The 21,570-nt window shown below is 39.4% G+C and overlaps 1 protein-coding gene across 1 annotated transcript in view; it reads left to right on the top strand.

Annotated features, from left to right (window-relative positions):
* PLPP4 (phospholipid phosphatase 4) overlaps positions 1-21,227 on the top strand; it is a 66,147-nt gene extending 44,920 nt beyond the window's left edge. The window contains exons 6-7 of the mRNA XM_055721341.1: positions 12,882-13,052; positions 18,232-21,227. Of these exons, the coding sequence (XP_055577316.1) occupies positions 12,882-13,052; positions 18,232-18,431 (371 nt within the window). The 3' untranslated portion in view covers positions 18,432-21,227. The remainder of the gene's footprint in view (positions 1-12,881; positions 13,053-18,231) is intronic.
* The last annotated feature ends 343 nt before the right edge of the window (positions 21,228-21,570 follow it).

The raw sequence follows: 21,570 nt of genomic DNA on the forward strand, positions 1-21,570 counted from the left end.
TTTTGAGAACTAGAAGCTGGTGTTTGTGTATGAATTTACCCCCAGTCCTGTCAGCTGTGAAACATTTTGGCCAAGTTTGATCAGGAATGACTGCTAGAAGCAGTTCTTATTCTGCTTATCTCAATAGGGTAATTTTCGACATCTGTAGAGTGTGAGGGTAGGGCTTTCTGTGGCAGCAGTTTCATGCTGGTCAGGCATACGCTGTGAAGACAGTGTTGACAGTCCCCTCTTGTAGCACTGTTTCGCGTCACGCTGTGGTCTTCGAGCCCACGGTAAGGATAAGCCAGATTATGTGTGAGAGTGCTCTTATGTGTGAGAGTGCTCTGCCTAGACTTGAGCCACTTGCAAGGAAGGAAGACTGATCATTCTGTTCCCATGGGGACTGTGAATCTGTATAGAGGGTGATCAACTTCATGAGTTGGGGGTGTGTGTTTTCCACTCTACAAGAGCTAGTTGTGACCAGTCTCCAAATACTACTTGTTGACTCAGACCCCTTCTGAGCAGCAAGAGCGAGAGAGCTGACTCACATAAGTACATGTTCTTGTACTGCAAATAACTGAATCAATCCAGAATTATTTCAGTAAGAGTATCAACTACAACTCTACTGTAAGCAAAAGAAAAATAAATCAATAAAAACCTTGAAATTAAATTATAAAGTTAAAATGCTAGGCACCTTTCTTTAGAGGCTGCTGACTGATTTATCAAATTGCAGAAATCTCAATCATAAATATTTCTAAAAACATTAATTTAGGTCTCTTGAAAACAAAGGGATATTAAGTCTCTTGAGATAAAAGCTATGAGATAAATGCAGGAAATCAAGCATACTGTTTATGCCAGAAAGACAAAAATACAGAACATCTGCAGAAAGCCTCATTTGGATTTTGCTATTACTGTCAGCTCAATGTAGAAAGCACCAGCTATTACAGAGAAGTAAGTAGGTAATTTTTTTTTCCTCCCATCTGCAGAGGACTGAGCAAATAATGAAGTCAGTGTTTTATCAAATGAAACCTACACAAAAAATGCTTATGCAAAATATTTTTAAAACTAATACTGCTTTGTTGCAATCAACTGATTTCTCTGGTGATTTTATCTTGAGACTTTCAGTTTCTGCTTCTTTCAGTCTGAACTGAGGCAGTGGGTTTAGAAGTCTCTTTGTCTAGGGTTCCTACGTTCTGTTTAAACAACCAGAAAGTTTTGGAGAATCAGTATGTTGGAAAAGTGTCTGATCATGTTGGAAGCCAATGTAAGTTGGACTCATGGGTGAAACTGACAGTGCATCATAGCATAGGGGATCTTTTTTAAAAAAAAGAAAAATCACTTGCAGGGGAGGAGGGGGGACTGAAAAAAAGTCTTTGGATAATGTTACTGAGGGAAATAATCAAAAACAGAAATCAGAATTGTTGGCCAGATGGTTTTTATGTCATAGCATTTCCAGAGACAGTCAGGTCTAAATATGATTTGTGCTGGTGAGAGGTGCTCAGGGATGCAAGAAGTTCTCTGTTACATGATTAGTCGTTTTATTCTTCATTGTATTAGCCTGACCCCTTTGCTGTTCTCTTTTCCCTGGTATCCAGTGATAGGATGCATGGGAATGGTTCAAAGCTGCACCAGGGGAGGTTCGGACTGGACGTTAGGAAGCAATTCTTTACCAAGAGGGTGGTCAAACACTGGAAAAGGCTTCCCAGGGAGGTGGTCGATGCCCCAAGCCTGTCAGCGTTTAAGAGGCATTTGGGCAATGCCCTTAACAACACGATTTAACTTTTGGTCAGCCCTGAAGTGGTCAGGCAGTTGGAGTAGATGATCAGTGTAGGTCCCTTCCAACTGAAAATACGTTATGCCATTCTGTGCTCAGTCTTCCCCGCTGTTCCTGTTTTCTTTCATTACTTGCTTGACATCGGTAAGTTTGTGTGCGTGAACACAGCAAGATCCTAGAAAATCAGAACTACTAGATGCAGTAAATAACAAAAAAGTCTAAAGGCAAGGGTTAAAAGGTATGTTATCAAGCAACAGAATTAGTATATCACTTTCTGGAATTGTTTAGTAGGGCAGGAGGCTAGAGTCTGAATGAGAAGAGAGTATCACTGTATCCAGAGAACGCCTGTTGCTGTAGGGTAGGTAATGGGTAGGAGTTAAATATGAGGAGTGGGAGTGTAATTTGGATGTGTCTATTTATGAGTCTGGCTTTAATTCTGTTACCAAAAAACGTTGTATGGCATACCTTGGAAATGCCTATTTATCTGCACCAATTCTAGTCTTGATAACTGGTTCACATACCAATATCTGCATTTGTTTGGATGTGTCCCAGTCCAACTAGTTAAACTCTGCTTATTTGGGCAGAAGGTGTTCTCAAGATTACTCCTAAAATAGTTTTCTGTCCAGTCTGCTCCTTGGGTTTGGGGGAAGGAGAGAGAAATGTCTTGGTTCCCGCCGCCCCCGCTATAAAACAGTTATCTATATATTAGATATCTATATATTAGACAGTCAGACTAGGTGTCTACTCGGTGTGAGTTGTCATCTTAGCCTGGTGAGGACTACTACAGCAGTTCACAAAAGCAATAGCCCCTCTGCTGTTGACTAGCTGATTGTATTAATAAAATAAAAAAAATAATATTTTCTCTCTTTCTCCACAACAAACTGTTCCTCTCAGTGCTTGTCACTGCCTAGTGCGTTATCGTTGTATTGCTCCCAAGGAGTTGCCTTCTCTGACGACATCAGAGCTGATTATGCAGTTCATGCTTGCGCCAGTTTTGCTTGATGAAGCACTAATTAAGCGAATGTATTTGTGGTGTGCCTTGCTGTGTCACTAAAAATCAAAAAGGAGGCTGGGAAGTATTATGTCTTTAGAGTGAAAGGACAGCTAGCTTAGCTCCTCCTCCTCTTTTTCACGAAATAATTGAAATTAGTCAGTTGTAAAAATGAAAATATTTTTACAATTTAAAAGGCATTAATTTGTTTGAAAAATTAAAAATATTTATGTGCTTCAGAGTGAAGAAATTACTGAATTTCGATAGAATTGTTTGCTATCCTATGATAATTTATATAAAATATTACCACAGTACATGTAATTATAGTTGGGTATCTAAATTTGAACTGTTAATTATCTTTAGCTAGCAATTTCATGGAGGATAATCATATTTCCTTCAGTTGAAAGTGAACATTTTAAGTAACAGATGAGCTATAAGCCACAGGTTTTTGGCAGTAATTGCTGCTGCTCCCCTATTTTCAAGATAAATCTCTTAATTAACAGTTGTATGGCAGTGTCTCCCTCAAATATTTCATCCTGTTAAAGAAGAATCCAGGGGAATAAGGAATGGATTTCTTAGATATGCAAGGAAAAAAATACAATCTCCTGTGGGGTTTATTGACTTTTTAATTCAAACTGTAAATATACTCAGGAATGGTTGTGTTTAATGCTTTTACCTCTTCTCTGACATATTTACCTCTCGGTACTCAATAACAAAGGCTGTTTGAATTCATGAGGGACTTGTGAGATGAACTCTTTAAAGTTTAGTTTTCAGGCTCTAATAATAAATCAACTCTTGCTAGTCTGTTAGAGGTTCGGATTATGTATAGGCGTCAAGCACACCTCCGGAAGACTGTTTTTTTTCTGAATTTATAAAAAATGTGGGGGTTTATTACATGATATTTCAATGTAAAGCAGTAGTTCCTCACTGGTATTTATCCTGCCTAGCAAACATGTTCTATGCATCGTCTTTTACACTGTAGCATTTAACACAATAAGAATTATTTGTTATGGTAGTAAATGGTAATATATTTTCTCCTTTTCTCTGCTTGATTAAAGAGATTAATCCCAGTTCTAGGGTGTACTCCAAAGGGACAGATAGCAACTTTATTTTTGCTCTCTTCAGAGGATCTAGACTGCATTGGAAACGAAGCTACCCACTTTCCAGTCCTGATTCTCTCAAGACAGTTAAAGTTTCTCTCGAGGGAGTTATTTACAAGTTTGGAGTGTGCATGAAATTCAGTATATTATAATGCGCAGCCACTTTCCTCTTGATGTTCTCACTTTGCTACATAAAGTGTGACTGAAGAAGGCTTCAGATTGCTTGCCTTTTTTTTTTTTTCCCCTCAAACCCTTCTTCTTTACATGACCCCCCCCAATGATAAGTTCCTCTTGCGAATGGTGGATGGATCAGGCTTCATTGCTTTGCACTTTGCAGTGTAGCAGGAATAAATAACATTTTCCTATTCCTGCTGGGTCTCACAGCATGAAAAGAGAAGTAGAGATCTTCTATATAACCCTACTGCTCTGGTTGTACATAATCTTGGGGTTTCCTTTGTTTCTTTTTGAAATATTTTGGGGGATTATTTGCAGGCAGTACTAACGCTAGTAGAATCCAGCAAACTCCTTGACACTGCCTACCATGCTGCATTGTGTGTTTGACAGAATCATTCTGATCCTCCATCAGATGATTGGAAAAAGTTTCTTTCCATCAAGGTCGTCTTCAACATGTCTTTTAACTGCATTTTACATGCTCCTCTGTATGCTTCTGCAATTCACTTCAAACAAATTTTAAATTAAATGCGCATCCCTGAAAGACTGATACAAATACTTAGCATGGTGAATAGAAGGACATGGAGTTGAGCAGGATGTGATCCGTTATCAAGGATACTACTGATGACATATGTATAGCAAAGCAGGAAGTAAGAAGTTGCCCGGGTCCAATGTGTGGGATTTGGTATATTCCAACATTGAACTGGAAAGAAAAAATTGCGCTAGACAGGGATTATTTGTAGCTAGGTATCTCATAAATCCCCCTATGGCAATGAAATGAAGAGCTGATGGTCTAAAACTTGTGGTTATATAGTGTATTGATACCAAGATCTAGCAGAAAGAGAAATTTATTCTCTGGTTATTGATAATTGACAGGGTAGTAGCTGTTTAATTAGTTCTGACCTGTTTGAATTAACCTGGCAACTCTTATCTTTTTTTTTTTTTTTTTTTTTTTTTTTCTCTAGAAACTAGAGGTATGGTATCAGGACTTTATTGCATAAAGGGATGCACATCAAATCTAACAAAAAATAATTCAGTCAACACTTGGTGTTCCTGATACCTGTAAGGAGGAGAGTATATTAGCCAGGGACCACACTAGAGCAGCACCATCATGGGTGTGTTCAAGGACCAGTTGCATCCTGATGTCATTCTGTCCTAGGTTTAAATCTGATACAAGTTCATTAGGTGGACCCAATTCACCAAGTGTAATTGAGAAGCGTGATGATTTTGGCAGTGTGTAAAGAGTAAAAAACACACCGGGCAGAGAAAAGCCGTCTTTCTGCTCTGACACAGTTGTGTGAGCAGGGCTGAGTTTACAAGACAGCCTCTTGTAGCTTGCGTTAATGCTCAGGCTGCTTGGATTTGTGCGTGAATGCTGACCCCTTCTCCTCAAAGTGACTCCAGGATCAGAGCCCTTTTAGGCTTGTCTTTATTGTGATCTCAGAGAAGGGGGGTGTGTGTGTGTTCAAGGTTTCTGTCAGCAGAAATGGCAAAGCAGGCTATGAACAGGTTCACTTTTAAGACTTTTTGTAAATGCCGTCATTAGCTGAACAAATCAGAACTTAGTTCTTATGTTTTGGTAGCAATGAGATGCACGCTGAGACCACTTTAGATATTTCAAGTGTAATGAGGTGTCTTGAAGGGTGCATGAAAATAAAATATGTCAGGAAAAAACAAAAGAAGTTCAGGAGAATTCACTGTGACGGTCCTGCAAAAAACCCCTAATGAATAATGCTCTAATTACTTGCGTTTCAGATAATACAGGTCTATTTTTATTCTAACATGTCTCTGTCTCCAATATCTCCTTGTTTCCCCAAGTCCGTGCATACATTTGTGATTTTGTGATGTACTTTTCAGGTTGCTTCTGCTGAACTGTTCCTCTTTTTGAAAAGAAATTAATAAAGTTAAGCCAAAGGGAAGGTGATTGACTATCCCACTTGAAAAAAAAAAAAAATTGCCTGTGATAATAAGCTCTAAACGTTCTCTGGGAATTGTACTTCTATAAAATGCTCTTTGAATTGAATTTCAGCATTAAAATTTATGCAACCATTTGGTATCATACTTTTTCCTTCAGGAAAGATAAATATTTCAGTCTTTGAACAGTGTGAAACTGAAAACGTTCACCATAGCCTTAGCTAAAATTGCAGTAGGCTGCTGTGCAATTCCAGTGATGAATAGTATGTGTTTGCATTTGGAAAATATACAGTAATCACTGCAAGCATAAAGCATTACAGACAAAGAGATGGATCATTTTCTCTGATTGTTACATAGGCTGTCTGAGTGGTTGTTTTGCAGTTTCATAATTTGTTGCCACTTAAATAAGTTGAGAATTTTTTCTTCAGCTCAAAAACTGCTTAGTGTAAAGAAGACATGGATTGTGTGCTTAGCAAAGCATCCGTTAAAGCTTGAGAAGCTGAAGGTCCTCATGGGGTAGTTTAATTTCCAGAAAACACCCACAAAAGCAATTACATTTTTAATGAATAATTTACTTGGGGTGCTTTAGATCAGATTCTTGTTCACAGTTTCTCACATTAGGCATTTCAACGTGGTAAGTGGTTTGGTCCATACAGTTAGGTTTTTTAATTCACCTAGATCCCCTGGCTAGAGAAAACTGGATGTCAGGATGGAGTCTGCAGCGTCTCCAGATGCTACCATCTGCCTTATTTCTTCTGTAATATTTTTTTTTTTTTTTTAAAGAAGGTGATAGAAGCAAACTGAAAGATTGAGTCTTATGTAGTTTTATTTATTCCAATAATGATAATGCCTGGGAGGATGCTGGGTTTTGACATGCTTCAAGTGCCACTATGGTACAGTTTTAAAATGTGCTTTCCAGTAGCAGTTCCAGATACATACACACAACAAGTTGAAAGGCACTCTCTTAAGTTGGTAATTCCTAAACCACTAGGATATAAAGGTCAACAACACTTTTTTGTCTTCACACAGAAGTCTACAGCTATCTAGTTAGTTCTAAAACCCTACTCAATTGGGGGTTTTTTTGGCTCTTCCATTTTTTTACCCCCTACTGGTTGCTCATTCATCAGAACTGCAAGGCTTGGACCGGGTACCTTTACAGAGTGCCGTTATCCCCTGCAGGTTTTTCCATGGTGGCAAGGTTCTGCACCCTTTGATGCAACTGCAGGATGAGGAGTTAGTACATAGACTCTGTGTGCAGAAGATATGCCAGGTTTTCATTTTTTTCTGTTAAGTATTTTGCTCGTGTCGTTGCTGTAACAGTAAATAAACATGCTCAGATACCCCCTTTTGCTTCTACCTCAGTAGGTGCTTGTAACAGAGTGCATCAATTCTGCCTGTGCTTGATTGTTGCAAGTGGGAGCAGCAGTTCTTGTAGGAAAACTGTTGGAGAGCCTTTAGTGATTTTTTTGCCTACATAGCAGTGTTCATATTTCTCTTTCTATTGTAAGCGTTGTACTGAATCTGATCCTCAGATGAAGGTGGCCCATGATGATGGTGGTTTACCATTTTATCATGGTTTTGTCAGAACTTCCCCAGGTGGCTGGTGTTACAAGTCCTCTTGCATCCAAGATAATTCTGCTCCTCTGTCTTCAGAGTATTTCTCTGAAAATTATACTTTATTGAAACTCATTCTGGTGCTAAGTGGATCATACTTACTGGTGTGATATGTAGAAGGTCAGATGGAAAGGTCAGCTGGTCCCTTCTGGCTGCCAGCTGTGAACTTTTGAAGACTCCTTATTCAGCAAGCAAAGTAGGCAGCGTTATCTGCAGAGAACAAACCCAGCACACTTTGTGAACTGGACCGACCTAGAGTGGTGGCTTCAAGTTGATTGATCCAATGTGTAACTGGTATTCAAAGGTCTCATTCCGAGAGTGGGAATAGGGGATTCATTTTGATGGGCAGACAAAGACAGTGTGCTTGCTCTCTACTGCCCTGCAGGCTTGGGCCGTATGACAGAACTTGCAGTACAGTCTCTGAATGGTTTATACCCGTGTTGCAAACAGAATCAGACACCTGTGACTGGTAGGTCTACAGAACCAGGAGGCTTACGTTACAGAAAAGTGAAACAGCTAGAACAGGCGTAAAAAAAGGGAACAGAAATCATTTTGATTTTTCACAATCTGACGTTTATTTATGACTAGATACCATGACTATCTAGGTACTGTTAATATTATCTGGAGAGTGGGTATGCATTATTAAAGATTCTTTGTAGATTATGGTTTGAAATAAAGCCATACAAATAAAGCAACATGCATTATGAATCTCAGCTGCCTTCAGAATCTGTTCAGAAAGGTATAAAGATTTGCAAATCCAGGATTTTTACTGGTGTTTAAATAACCCTGTTGGCCCTAAACCAGTTACCTGGTGCTATCAGTAGAACAGGAAATGGAGTAAACAATAACGGGACAAATCCAGTGCCGCTTAAGGTGTTTTCCTCTAATTTCAAGTATTTTATCCCATTGAAGTTAGCTCATAGCACCTGTTCCTGTAAGACTTAAATTTTCCCTTTTCAGACCAAAATTCCCTTCATCTGTCTTCATTTCTTAAGAAACCATCGCTGCCTGATTTAAAGGGAACAGCTCAGTAACAGCTTTCAGCGGCAGAGGGAGAACCGTGAGGCAGCACAAGCCTTGAGCTAGGGCACAGACCCTGGTGCTCCAGGAGCCAGGTTTCATCCTTGACTGAGCAAATCCCTTCTGCTCTCTGCACTTCACCTTGCCTCCTTTGCCTTCGTATCTTTAGTTGCTAAGCTTCGTGGGACGGTGTCCTCTCTGTGTGTTTCCATAGCACTTAGAACAATGATAACCTTGTCTCAGCTGCGATCTTGCAGAGATGCTACAAAGCAAATATTCCATTTTCAGTCTTTCAACGCATTTGCAAACTCTACAGCGTTTTCTCAAGCCCTGACAGAACATGCGGCTTGTCTCGGGAGAGGTTATCCTGAGTTCAGCAACTGGTAGTGTCAGGGCTTTGATTTGAGTTAGGTACAGCAATAGTTTAAAATATCTGATTGCTTTATACTGTGTGATTCATTCCTTTCTCCTCTTCCAACACTTAAAATCAATTTTTTGTCTGAAATTTACAAAAAAAAAAAAATGTGTCTGAAATTTACATCAACCTCTATCTTGAGTTAACACTGTTTTAAACTAAATCAGACTGCTTGTCTTATTTTCATTTCTTTCAATGTCTCTGAAGAGGTCTGCTTGGTGTTGTATGTTGTTCTTGCCTTTATATAAACAGAGCTTGAATTTCTAATGATCTAGGAAGAAACCACCTTCGCAGAAGTATTTGTGTAGATAAGGAGCATTGCTTTGCTGATTCTTTGGAATCTTTCTTACGCAGAATGCTAATTTTTATTATAACATTAGGCAGTATGTAATACGTTAGGGCATGTGATGTGTGCATGTGTGTGTTTCCGTTTTCTTTGTGATAAATTGAGGTACCGACTCTAGCTGGTGCAGAAAAAAATGCTCAGGTATATTTCACTGATCGACCAATTCTTCAGTGTAAGTATTGCCTATAGGCCCAGGATTCCTGAAGAGTCAATTGTTTTCCTTAATGTTATTGACCGGCATCATTTTCAAAATACAGCCATCAGGCAGAGTTGCCTGCATGGAGTGCACAACAATCGAGTTGTCTTGAAATATATAGTTACCTTTATAATGGGTACTCCCACATCCCGGAGTGTTTCGCTCTTAATTCCACGTTCTTTTCTGCTGACTCTGCACACACTGGGGCTATTGGGCCAAGCAGCTCTTTCTGGATGTGCACGCTGCAGGGTGAGGGAAGTCAATCTTACAATATTGCAGTGTAAAGCTGCTCTGCAGAACACTAGTTTCATAGCCACAAGCTAGAGCATCGTTATATTACTTTTCCATCTTAGATTAGGCGTAAGTTCCCCTGGAGGAGTGTTTGCGAGTCTCTTTTCTACCTGAACTTTAGCTTAGAGGAACACATCAACCATCTAAGGCAAAATCTGCCTTTACGTCTGGTGCAAGTGTAGATCCTGCTGAACTTCCCTATTCATTCATAAGCACCTCCTTCTGGAAATGTGGCAGATCCTGAAAAAAACCAAATTCTGGGGCAATAATTTTTAAGAAAATATCACAAGTTTTGCTCTAAAGCCCATTTAGCTCAATCTGCTGCGGCTGTCCAACACACTGACAAGTGCTAGCAAAATTGCCTGGCAAATGCTAGTAATCCTGCGTAGGAGTCTGTGGAGCTGAACACCTACTCTATAGTTTGGGCAGTATTTCTTTAAGCCCTTTAAATTGCTAGGCGGTGTAGATTGCCTGAAAATGAAGCCACAAAGCACTTGATGCTTCTGCCTGGAAATACTGTCTTCAGATTCCAGTTCTCCTTCTTCTAAAGATCTAAAAAAATAATAAACTGAGATAGAAAATGGAAATGTGAAAATAAAACTAATTTTTCAGAGGAAGTATTTGGACGTATTCATTCCAGGATTGCACTTGATATTGAATATCAAAGACAGAGTTTTACTCACTCCATTTACTCAACTGGAAGATGGAACAACGCAGAGTAGCCCTGTCGTTGCAGTCTCAGGTAAGTTTAGACGTGTTTCTAGTTTCAAAGGTCTGCAGAATGGACAACCCCTATGTCTCCTCACGCAGATGCAAATGTGTGTTGTTAACCATCAAAAAAACCCTATAAAGAGCTGCAGATCTTTGGTGCAGATGCCACCAAAATTATTTAGTGCCACAGGGAGAGCACAAAAGAGAGCAGTGTTGTCTTGTCATATTCCAGTGGCTAATCTAACAAATGTGAGAGGCGCAAGACTGGAAAGAAGAAGAAACGTTTATTTGTTTTAGGTGTGTCAGCCTACCCTGGGTTCTAAGAGTTGGAGAGGATATTTGCAAAGGGAGGGCGTATTCCAGTTTTCTGAGCTACGTTGTCTCATAGATTTATGTCTTCTGTGGTGGCTGTAGCCTGGTGCTCTGACTGTGCATCTCACAGCCTGTTTCTGTGTACGACATGCTACTCTTTGGAAAATACAGTCATTTCAAGAATACCGTGATGTAGAAATGTCAGAAGAAATTATTTTTTGTCTGATAGATAGTCTGAAAGTTAAAGCAAGTTTATATGACTCTCAAAGGTCTGTACACAAGAAGGTAACCCAGTCTGCAAGAAATCTTCTATTTATTCAGGATTGTTCATTATATTTTAAGGTTTGCCTCCCACTGTCTTCTGACAAGTACAGAATCAGCACTGGTTGAAAAAGCATCTAGGAAACAATATCTGTGGTACAGTGGTTTGATGGCTAATCAGCATTCTGTCTTGCTCTGCCACAGCCAGTCTGAAGAAGTGATTTATCTGTGTGTTTGAAGATGAAATGCAAATCTTCAGTAATTGCATTCAAACAGCTGTGTAGTATAAACTTGCAAAACCACACCATTGTACTGTCAGCTAAAATTGACCATCCCATAGATTTATCAGCAGAACACAAATAATTACTTTATCACATCTAGCACTGGAGAACATGAGGAGAAGGGCATTTGAAAAGCCCTAGCAGGAGATTTGAAAAAAGATGCCTGTCCGACTCAGCACTGATGGCGATTTTACCATTAAGTTCACTCATATCAGAACAGAATTCTGTAATATGAATGGACCTATGACCTCTTATAGAGGTGCTTAGATACCACAAACATGAAAAGTATAAAGGTAGTCAGAAAAAGGATTTCAAATGCTTGGATAAATATAATTTTGCTCTCTGTGGTTTATGTGCTTATGTTCTATTTTGATCTCTGCAGTCAGCAGAAAATTTGAGTATGCTATCTGTGGAGAAAATAGATGTCTTTCACAGAGGCACATGTTCAGCCACAGCACTAACTTTCCTACAGCCAAAACTAAAAATCAAACATTTTTTACAAAAATTAAAAATGCATATAAAAATAAAGAAATCCATCCAGTGTCTCTCTGGAAGGTGAACAGCTGCAAGAGCAAAGAAGTTCATTATAGAAACTTGGAGCCTGAGTTCTGTCATCACTGCCAGTTGTGCATGTTCTTTAGAAATAGGATAATGGAACCTAAAAATCTCATTTAAGTGTAATTCAGTGGCAGTCCAAAGTGAATCCTTTTCTGCTTTGAACCTCAGCTTTTTAGAATAGCTCTAAAATCAGGAAAGATGTGCTAAAGGTTAAGCATGAAAGGACTTTTGTGACTCAAGTTAAAAATTTGCCTACATTTTTAATGTGCAAATAAAATCAGGGATTCTTTCCACAGCTGATGTCTCCCCCAGAGGAAAAAGGTAAATTGCTAAAGGGAAAAAAAATAAATTGTTGTTGGATAGATGAATGTCTAGAGGTACCACTGTATTTGCAGACATGTCAGATGACGTGAAAGCTGAGTATCTATGAGAAGGAAGTTCCTTTGCTTCGCAGTGTTCGCTTGCCTGATTCCTTGCATTGCACATAGGTAACACTGCTGCTGTGGAAAACATACGTATGTCATGGATCTTGTGGGACACTACCCTTTCCCATTCAGCCCCAAAGAACAGTGGGTTTTTTTAAGTTTGTAAGCATGATTTCTGTAATAAAAAAACCAAACCAAACCAAAACAGCCCCCTCACAAAAAAACCAAAAAATAAACCCAAACCAAACCAAGAAAACTCTCTACCTAGGCTATTTGCTACATCCCTTTTAAAATACTCGGTTATAACAGCATTGTTATATGGTTACATGGGAATCGCTGTTTAAATTGTGAAACTCCCTTGATTTTTTTTCAGATGGGTCTTCTCAACTTACCTTAGCTCCTAATATCACCCTAGAAAATCCAAGACTTTTCTGCAGTAGAAGGATCCTGCTGTCACATCCTAAAGGATCTTAAGGGATAGTGTTAACGACAAAATACTGTAATTATGTGTTTCTCTTTCAGTTGCATTTTCAGGCCTTGGCTTTACCACGTTCTACTTAGCCGGAAAGTTACACTGCTTCACGGAAAACGGCCGGGGGAAGAGCTGGAGGCTTTGTGCAGCAATTCTCCCACTCTACTGTGCCATGATGATCGCCCTGTCACGTATGTGTGATTACAAACATCACTGGCAAGGTGAGTTACAGTGATACTTTTTTCTAAGGTTTTGGGGTTTTTTTTAGTAGCCTTGTATTGCTTTGATTCTATTTTTTTTTTGGGGGGGGGGGTGTGATTAAATCACAGGAATTAAAAAACAATAGTATGCTATAGATTTTCCTTGCTCCTGGATCGATGTTGAGGGTTTCAACATCTGAAAATACTTCAGGGGCCCTTTATTGCTCTATATTTTTATATAGACAATGTACATTATCATATTTATATACAAATCTAAGTTTGTGGGGTTTTTTTACATCATTTTTTTACAAATGTACACCAGTGCCATAGCTCTCCTGGATGGATCGATCCGGCTGTAGGCTGGATCTGGCCCTCAGGGTAGCTCTCTCATGTGGCTTAGTCCTTCCCACTGCTTTTCTGGGTATCTGCTATGTACCTGTTGGGTACATGAGTGACTGCTCGTATGTGGTTGCATGTGCATTAGACTAGACTGAAGCGTCTGTGTGTAGCTACTCATTGCAAACATGCACTCAGCCGTTTGTCTACGTTCTGGTCATTTGATGCACGATTCTATGGTTCTATGATGTAATACACTGTTTTTCATGCAAATCATACTACCTTGGGCATGGGGTGGGTTTATGGCCCCTCCTTGAGAAGAATAGAAACATTGCATACCAAGTTACATAGCACAGGCTGTAACAGATTCTGCCCACACTGAAAACCTTGCTGCAAAATTCGATGTTTTCTGTTTTCTTAATTTTTTTTGGCCAAGGTTGTAATTGCTCCCAAGGTGCCCATTCCACACTTTCCAAAGTCAGGAAAGGAAGAAAAATACTTAATCTTCTTGTTACATACTATTAACAATTATTTTCCATAGTTTTGGACTGCAGATATATCCAGGCTGATGTTTTGTTACACTGACTAGGTGTTAGCGTGATGGATTCAGTATGAATAGTTATTAAATTGTAACTGCAATTAAATGCTGAATGTATTTGGTATGGATGAATAGGTCATTGGAGCAGCGTGCAATGTATTTTTTGATCATAAATTACATCCACAAAGCTAAAGAAACATGCCACACAATCTTAAATCTTATCTTTGCGAGGGAATGACAGTTATTGACAAGGTGGAAGATGGTTTTAAAGACTTAACAGCAGTATTTGATATGTGGGTGAGTTATATAAAATGTCTGTTTGTGGATGAACCTGCATCCTTAAAAATGACATGTAATGAACAACAGGGGATATTCTTAAGTGAAGCATCAGCAGTCTGAAGGGTGCTTAATCCTACTCTCTTTTTCATTTATTTCTTATTGTCTTTGGTGGAAGCTCTGGATATTCATATTATGTGAGCATTCTCATGTAAATGAGGCATTGTTATAATACAATTTAACTAGAGAAGATACCTTTCAGCAGGTTTCTGAGTGAGGTTGAATTAACTAGCAGTGACCTCACAGCTTCAGGGCTATGCCTCAGCATCCCCGCTTCCCTCCCAGTAGGCACTTCTGGCGTGCAGCGCCAGTCAGACCAGCCGTGTCTCTCACAGGAAAACTGTTGTCTCAGAGTCCTTTAACATTTGGACGTGAGATGTAACTGATGTAGGAGGCTATGCTGTTCATGAACTATGCACTTACATGACAAAGTTAGAATTCTGTGACTTCATTCTGTTACACTAGAGTTATATCATGCCTTACCCTCCCACACCGAGTCTTTCAGACACGGACCTGGTGGACAGTCCGGTCGGTTGCCCACATGGCTTCCCTCCCGTGTCCACAGCCCAACTCACTACTGCCCAGCAGCGTCCACACTTCCACTGTCAGAAACCCCTCCTGGCTCTTAGTTCTTGTACCATTTCTTGACCCTCTTTTTTGCCGCCTTTGCAGGTGCCTTTCTTCAGTCATGTATCCTCCTAAGTAAACCAGCCTGTGATCGCTTTTCCCCGATTTGTCTCCGTATTCCTATCAGAAATACCAGACTTGGTACATCTGATCCTGTTATGTAGGTCATCTTGGCTTTGCACGGTGTTGCTGGTACAGCACTGCTGGGCTGGCAAATTAGACTCTTCTCAAGGTCCCGAGTGCTCCTTTCAATGGTCTGGTTTATACTGGTTACATATTGTTTGCCTGTTTTCTAAGGCTGTGGCAGGACGGGTGGGCCGGGGGTGCGGGGTGCCTGGCAGAGCCCCCTGCCCATCGCTGTCCACCTCAGCCGGGCCGGGCAGCGGGGACACGGCGGGAGGCTCGGGGGCTGGGGTAAGGATGGGGACATCCCTCGGTTACTATTCACGAGCAAAACAAACTCTACTTGGAGAAATTAGTTTAATTTATTACCAATCAAAATCAGGGGGCTGCTGGGGCATCGCTGCTGCGTGGCCAGGGGCCCCTCCTGCCCACTCCTGCCCGTGGGGCTGTGCCCCCTGCGCCACCGCATGCCCCTCTCCGGCTGCAGCTTCTGTCATTCAGCAACTTGTTCCCCTTCTTATGTTATCATGTGTTATGGTGGCTTTGTGATAAAATCTAAACTGTGCTGCTGGGAATGAACAAGGACCATCAATATAACGTCCAAGACTTAACATACTGTAAGTGAAATATGGAGTTGGAGCATCCTCACATTAAAAAGCCATCAAGGAGGCTCAGAATGTTAGTGTTATAAGTACTTTATGATCTCCCTTTACTTTGGCTGGAGAACGTAATATTCAAGATCTTTGTGTCAGCACTGGTGAATATTAGGATATTTTATTATATCCTGGTATATATATCATAGTTGTGAATGTATTCACTGCTTTTAAGTCCCTAGATCTCTATATAGGCTTATAACTCTGAAAACGTTAATATGCTCTTGAAAGAAATGAAAATTCTGTATGAAAAAAGTAAAGGTAAATACCGAGACTGAACGAATACTATTTTTCCTTTATTGGCAAAGGAAAAAAAGAGAAAAAGAAAAAGAAAAAAAATGGAAGCTGTGGCTACCATGATACCATGAGCTCAAACAAAACACAGAATGTTATCTTCAAAAACAGGAATCAAAATAGCTGCCTGTGTGTTCGCTCATTACCCCCAGTCAAGGTCAGTAAGCTACAAATCTTTGGCATAAATCATGTAGAGAATTTGTGTTGACGTGGTGCTCAAACTGAGGCCCAGAATTACATCATTTGCATGTAAGTATTTTGAAAGAACTTATCTAAGCAAGTTTTCAGCAAGTCTTGAAATACCAGGGAACTCGTAGAGTACTGTCAGAAATCTGGTGGTTTTCCATGATTAAAAATAGTAATCCCAGGCTTGACCTCATTGTTAAGCAAAATAAAAAAGCAGCTGGAACAGTATTCAGGCAACCACAGTTAAAGGAGGGTAATCTGAGAATTGCAATCAACACAGGCTTATAGAAAATGAATCTCATGGTAACTAGATTTTTCACAAGTTGATCGATGCTGTAGTAGTAAACTATAGTGAAATTTCTTGCCCGTGGTGCCTTTTATACCATGACAATTTAATAGGGATAGTCTGAATGGTACAAAATCAATCAGCTTCCAGTATGGGAAAAACAGCCTTGTCTGCTTGCAAATACTATGTCCACACAATCACCTTTTAAAATCTTACTTGAGTCTCTATTACATTTGTTTGCGATAGATTTCTTACGTCCTTTTGCATGTCGAAAGAGAATATAGGATTAGAAGGGATCTCCTAGGTCATTCAGTCTAGTCCTCTTCCTCAACAGACAACTGTGACTTATAATCACATTTCATAAATTTATCCATCTCAATTTTAAATTTTTTAGGTTTTCTTGCCCTAGCTAGTCCTGTCAAAAGGCTCTATTTATTACCTACTGAAAACCAAACCACATGCCCTTTGTTCTAATATATACTAGACTGACAAATGAGGACATTTAATGTGTATTTAAGCATTTTAGACAAAAATAATTTGTATTGATTTACCCTTCTTTGTCATTGAATTCAGTGATTCACCATTTTTATTATGCTGTAGTTGCTTTTAGCCGAAAGTGAAATATGGAAACACAGGTATACGCAGATGATACGGTGCTTAGTAAGTCTTGTTATAATAAAACGTGGTGTCAAGTCATATTCTAGCCAGTGCCTTTTGCCTCACTTCATTATGGTTTGTGTTCACATCTGAGGCTTTCAAAGTCAGTGTGGATTTTCAGTGAAATTTTGCTCTGGTTGCTTGAAAATGAAACACAAGATCAGGCACTCGAGTGTATATTAGTAAGAGGCAGGGAGAACCTGGCAACAGAACGAATCCTCTTACCCTTCAGGCACTTGGCGGTTCCCATGGAAAGCTTAAAATTGCCTCTGTGTGAAAGCTGCAAATATCTCATACAATGGCCTTATTTTATCTCCTTCTGTTTTCTGATAGATTATGGGATAGCAAAGAGCATCTGAGAAAGATTTTCAGAAGGTGGTAAATCAGTTACCAGGCACGTTTAGTCTTTGACCTTTCCAGGTGCTTAGGAAGAATTCACCCTGCTTGAAATTGCTCTTGACACCTGGCTTGGTCAGGGGCCTTTCAGGACCTGCAAGTGAAATGGATTGTCCTAGCTGCAGTGGCCCACTTCCTGAAGGAAGGTCATTTCCCATCTTACATCCTACCTGCTCCCTGTCTGCGCTGGCGAATGCCTTCTGGGACGTGAAACCGTCAAGAGCAGATCCAGCACTTTAGCTGCCGGTTTTCCTGGGGGTGCTTGGGCAGAGGCGAGGATCAGGCTGCAGTCAGTGCACTAGTGCCAGCTGTACCTGTCAGCAGGAGAGCTCTGGATGCTGTAAATGGCGTAGTGCACCTCTGTTGTTCATAATGGAAAACTTGGGGGTGGTCACTGTAAATCATGGCAAACGGGAGGCAGGTACGTGGTTGCCTACCCACAGGCATTGGTCAACAGTGATCTGGGACATCATGAATGTTCAGTGCCCCATGGAGACCGTTCTGTTCCCCTTGTTCATCTCCTGAAAGGTAGCCAACCATCTACATTTTGGGTATTCAAAATGTTGGTGATGTCCCCAACAAAATACTGATTTTATATGTCCTACATGACTGTGATATTCGGTTCCCAATTCTTTATGGAAATTTAAAGTTCACATTTTCTGGGTTAAACTCTTCCAAATGAAATAAATGGTTTTAATTTACAGTTATCACTACTGGCTGACCTTTCTGTGGTAACATGCTTCTGCTTTTCTTGCTCTTCTTACCTAGATGCTTTCGTTGGAGGGATCATTGGCCTCATTTTTGCTTATATTTGCTACAGACAACACTACCCTCCTTTGGGTAACACAGCTTGTCACAAATCTTACGTCAGCCTGCTAGATCAGAACTCTGTGAAGAAAGAAGAGAGACCTACAGCAGACAATGCAACTGGCCTGCCTCTAGAGGGAATAACTGAAGGTCCTGTATGACTTCAAGAAACGTGCAGAATGAACTTTTAGCCTTCTCACATTTGCTCCAAACTGGTCTCTTAACACAGTGTTTCTTACTGTACCTTTTTTTCTTTTGTTTCTTTGCTTTTTATAAAGAGAAATCAAATATTTTATTTTCATCATACTTTTAAATTTTTGGTTCATATTGACTTGCTGAATTATCTGTTTTTAGTCTACTGCAAACAGATAGGCTACTTGAGGGAAGGGGAACAAGCATTAACAAAAACAATCCCACTTAAAAAATAATTATGAGAGTAATTTTAAGAAGACGTGGTTGAGGATATATAGTAGATCTGGAAACAGATTTTCTAAAGTACTCAGAATCACCTAGAAAGTTCTGGTCGTCTTCAGCACTCATTGATTTTGATGAGTGGTGAGTACACACAGCACTTTTCATCAGATGTTGTGGCCAGCCATTTCTTTATATAATTTGATAAGTTAGGGTGTCATCCTTATGTTTATCTTGTTGTCTTCACATTAAAAAAATCTCCACATGCTGGTACAACTTCATATTAATTGCCAAGTTTTGACAAGGTCATTCTGAGCTACTAATGATCAAGCAGCCAAAAGGTATGAATGATTAAGTGTGTGCAAGAGCCAAGCCTCGTGCATTAGTAGTTCCACAGGGTGATTCTAACATTCAAGAAATTCCACGCTGTTAAAATTATAAAGTTTACAGTAACATACGTTCATAGGATGGGCTAGAAACTTGGTATTACATCATTAACAATTTTTTGAGAGCTCTTGCAGTAATTACCATCAAAACAAAATGAAAGAAAACCCATGACACTCAACAAGCTGAAGTCCTGAACACAAATTTTTATAAATCCTAAAACTGTGAGGACAAAGAAACACTACGTTTTCCGTGAATCTCGGTGTGCCATATTCATTCTTGTGTAGTGACTCACTGCAGCATTGGTGATCTAAAGAAATGCAAAGATTTTCATTTGTGACTTCGGGCGCACAACCGTGAATGCTTGTGGTGGTCTCCAGCACTACAACATACCCAGAGGAATGCCGGAGACAGCTTTCCACTAGACCCATTCCACATTTTCAGCTCATCACCTTCTTGAGTATGGTGTTTGCAAAGGTTAGCTTGGTACCTGAACTTGAAACTCACCTGAATCAAAACACTGTTGGTACGGAGAAGATTACTGAGTATATGGCTTTAGTTAATTTATTATTGGTAGGATCCTGTTTTGTTATGTATGCACTATGCAGTATACATCACATTCCTGTGAAACGATGTAACTTTGGGTGGCAGAATGTCAGATTCCAGAACTCTTTTTTCTTAGATGTCCTGTAAAAATGCAGGCAAATGTTCCAGACCACATCTTGGCAGCTGAACATTTCTTAGCTGGAGCTGCTGGTTAATCAACAACCATTATTACGGTGCTTTAGACTGGAGGAGACTGCTGCCATAATTATAATTTATGTGTTCCTGTTGGAATATGTATTGGCCTTGTAGGCATTTTGTGATTCAGACAGCTCAGTGTCTTTATGTAAGGCTTGTCATTCACTTTTCTCAAAGGTAAGCTTTGTAGATTTTTTGAGAAGAGCTACTTCCTGATTGGCAACACTTGAATTTTGGTAGAAGGCAAGTAAATTGGGATCCCCTTAAAAATAAATGTAATAATTGTGTGCAAGGGGACTCCACCTTGCTATTATAAACTTATATGATGTTTGGAAATAACATTAAAGAACAGAATGTAATAGGCAGGAACCTAGGAGGGTTCTGTAGCAGTTAGGCCTGATCTACTTGTAAAACTGGTACCAGCTTGCCTGTGTCAGTTATGGGTAGGTTTTTTACTGATAGTTACAGTATTCTGACCTCTAGAATAGAGACAGTTACCCAAACATAACTGTGGTTTTGCTGGCGTATATATGCTAGTTCACAAAGCTAGCGTCAGCAGAGTAAAATTATTCTGGCATTGCATTTGCACTGGATTTGACAGAACAGTCCTCTAGTGTAATTGAGGTCTTATTCTAGAAACCCACACAGTTTAGTGGAGGTTTAATCTTTCTATAAAGTTTTTAAACCATCCTACAGAATTCTGTAACAGGGATATCATTTTCTATTACTTCATACGGGAGGATCAGTGAAAGCCCTAGAGTAATGGTATCATGTCTTTACGTTGTGTAGGGCTTGGCCATTAGCTTTTTCTTTCAGCAGGAACCCTAGTCTTCCAGGTTATATGCAAATGTTAAAAAAAAAAAAATAATCCTAAATCAAAATCAGAAATTTAATACTGATGCATAGAGCGTTTTGCATGTTTTTATATAGATCTGGCTTATTCTCAAAAATAAGTGGGGCCTCCTAAAACTGTGCTGTATACATTCCCAGTATTTTAATGGCTTTTGATACAAACAGGCTATCTTCTTTGGGATGGAGAAAGCTTATACATCCCTCAAATGAGTAGTGGCTGCTAAAAGATTGGAATATGAAGTGTAATGCAGCATAAATACTTACATTGCAAAAGTAATTGGTGAACTTTGCAAAGCAGTAAAGAATAACGTATTTTAATGGGAATAATTAAATTGAAAGTCGTAAAATAAACAATGTAAAAGCTTTGATTGTAATGTAATTAAAATTATGAAAGAGTTAATGAAATGAAACTTACAGAGGGATCTGTAGGTGCTGTAATTACCAATGCAGAGTCAGTGTAGGGAAGGCATTTTCGTGGATCAATGTATTTTAATCTCATGCTTTCTCAATGTGAAGGAAATGTAATGTTGTAACGCACCAATAAAACAACACATGAATGTGGGTTTGTACATCTGTGTGTTATCATTTTTTTAAAGAATAAAAGTTACCAACTTAATTTCATTAATAAATCACGTGGAGCATTAAAAAAAAAAAAGAAAAGAAAAAAAAAAAAGAAAAAGCTGTAATATGACTTAATTATTGATAAACAGCAGTTCCAAAAATCATTATTGATACAACTAAAATGGGACAGCCTTTCTCCTTTAATCAAACTATGCTATCCGACTTTTATCCAGGAGAAAGTACAGTGTAAATCTGCAAGGTTGAAAATTTTGAAATATTTGACCAGCTAAACTGCAACAGGTCCGTTTCATCTATTAAGTTCCATATCTCAAATGATACTAGGAATGGCAT

The sequence above is a fragment of the Falco cherrug genome, chromosome 9 (genome assembly GCF_023634085.1).
Source record: "Falco cherrug isolate bFalChe1 chromosome 9, bFalChe1.pri, whole genome shotgun sequence".
Lineage (NCBI taxonomy): Eukaryota > Metazoa > Chordata > Aves > Falconiformes > Falconidae > Falco > Falco cherrug.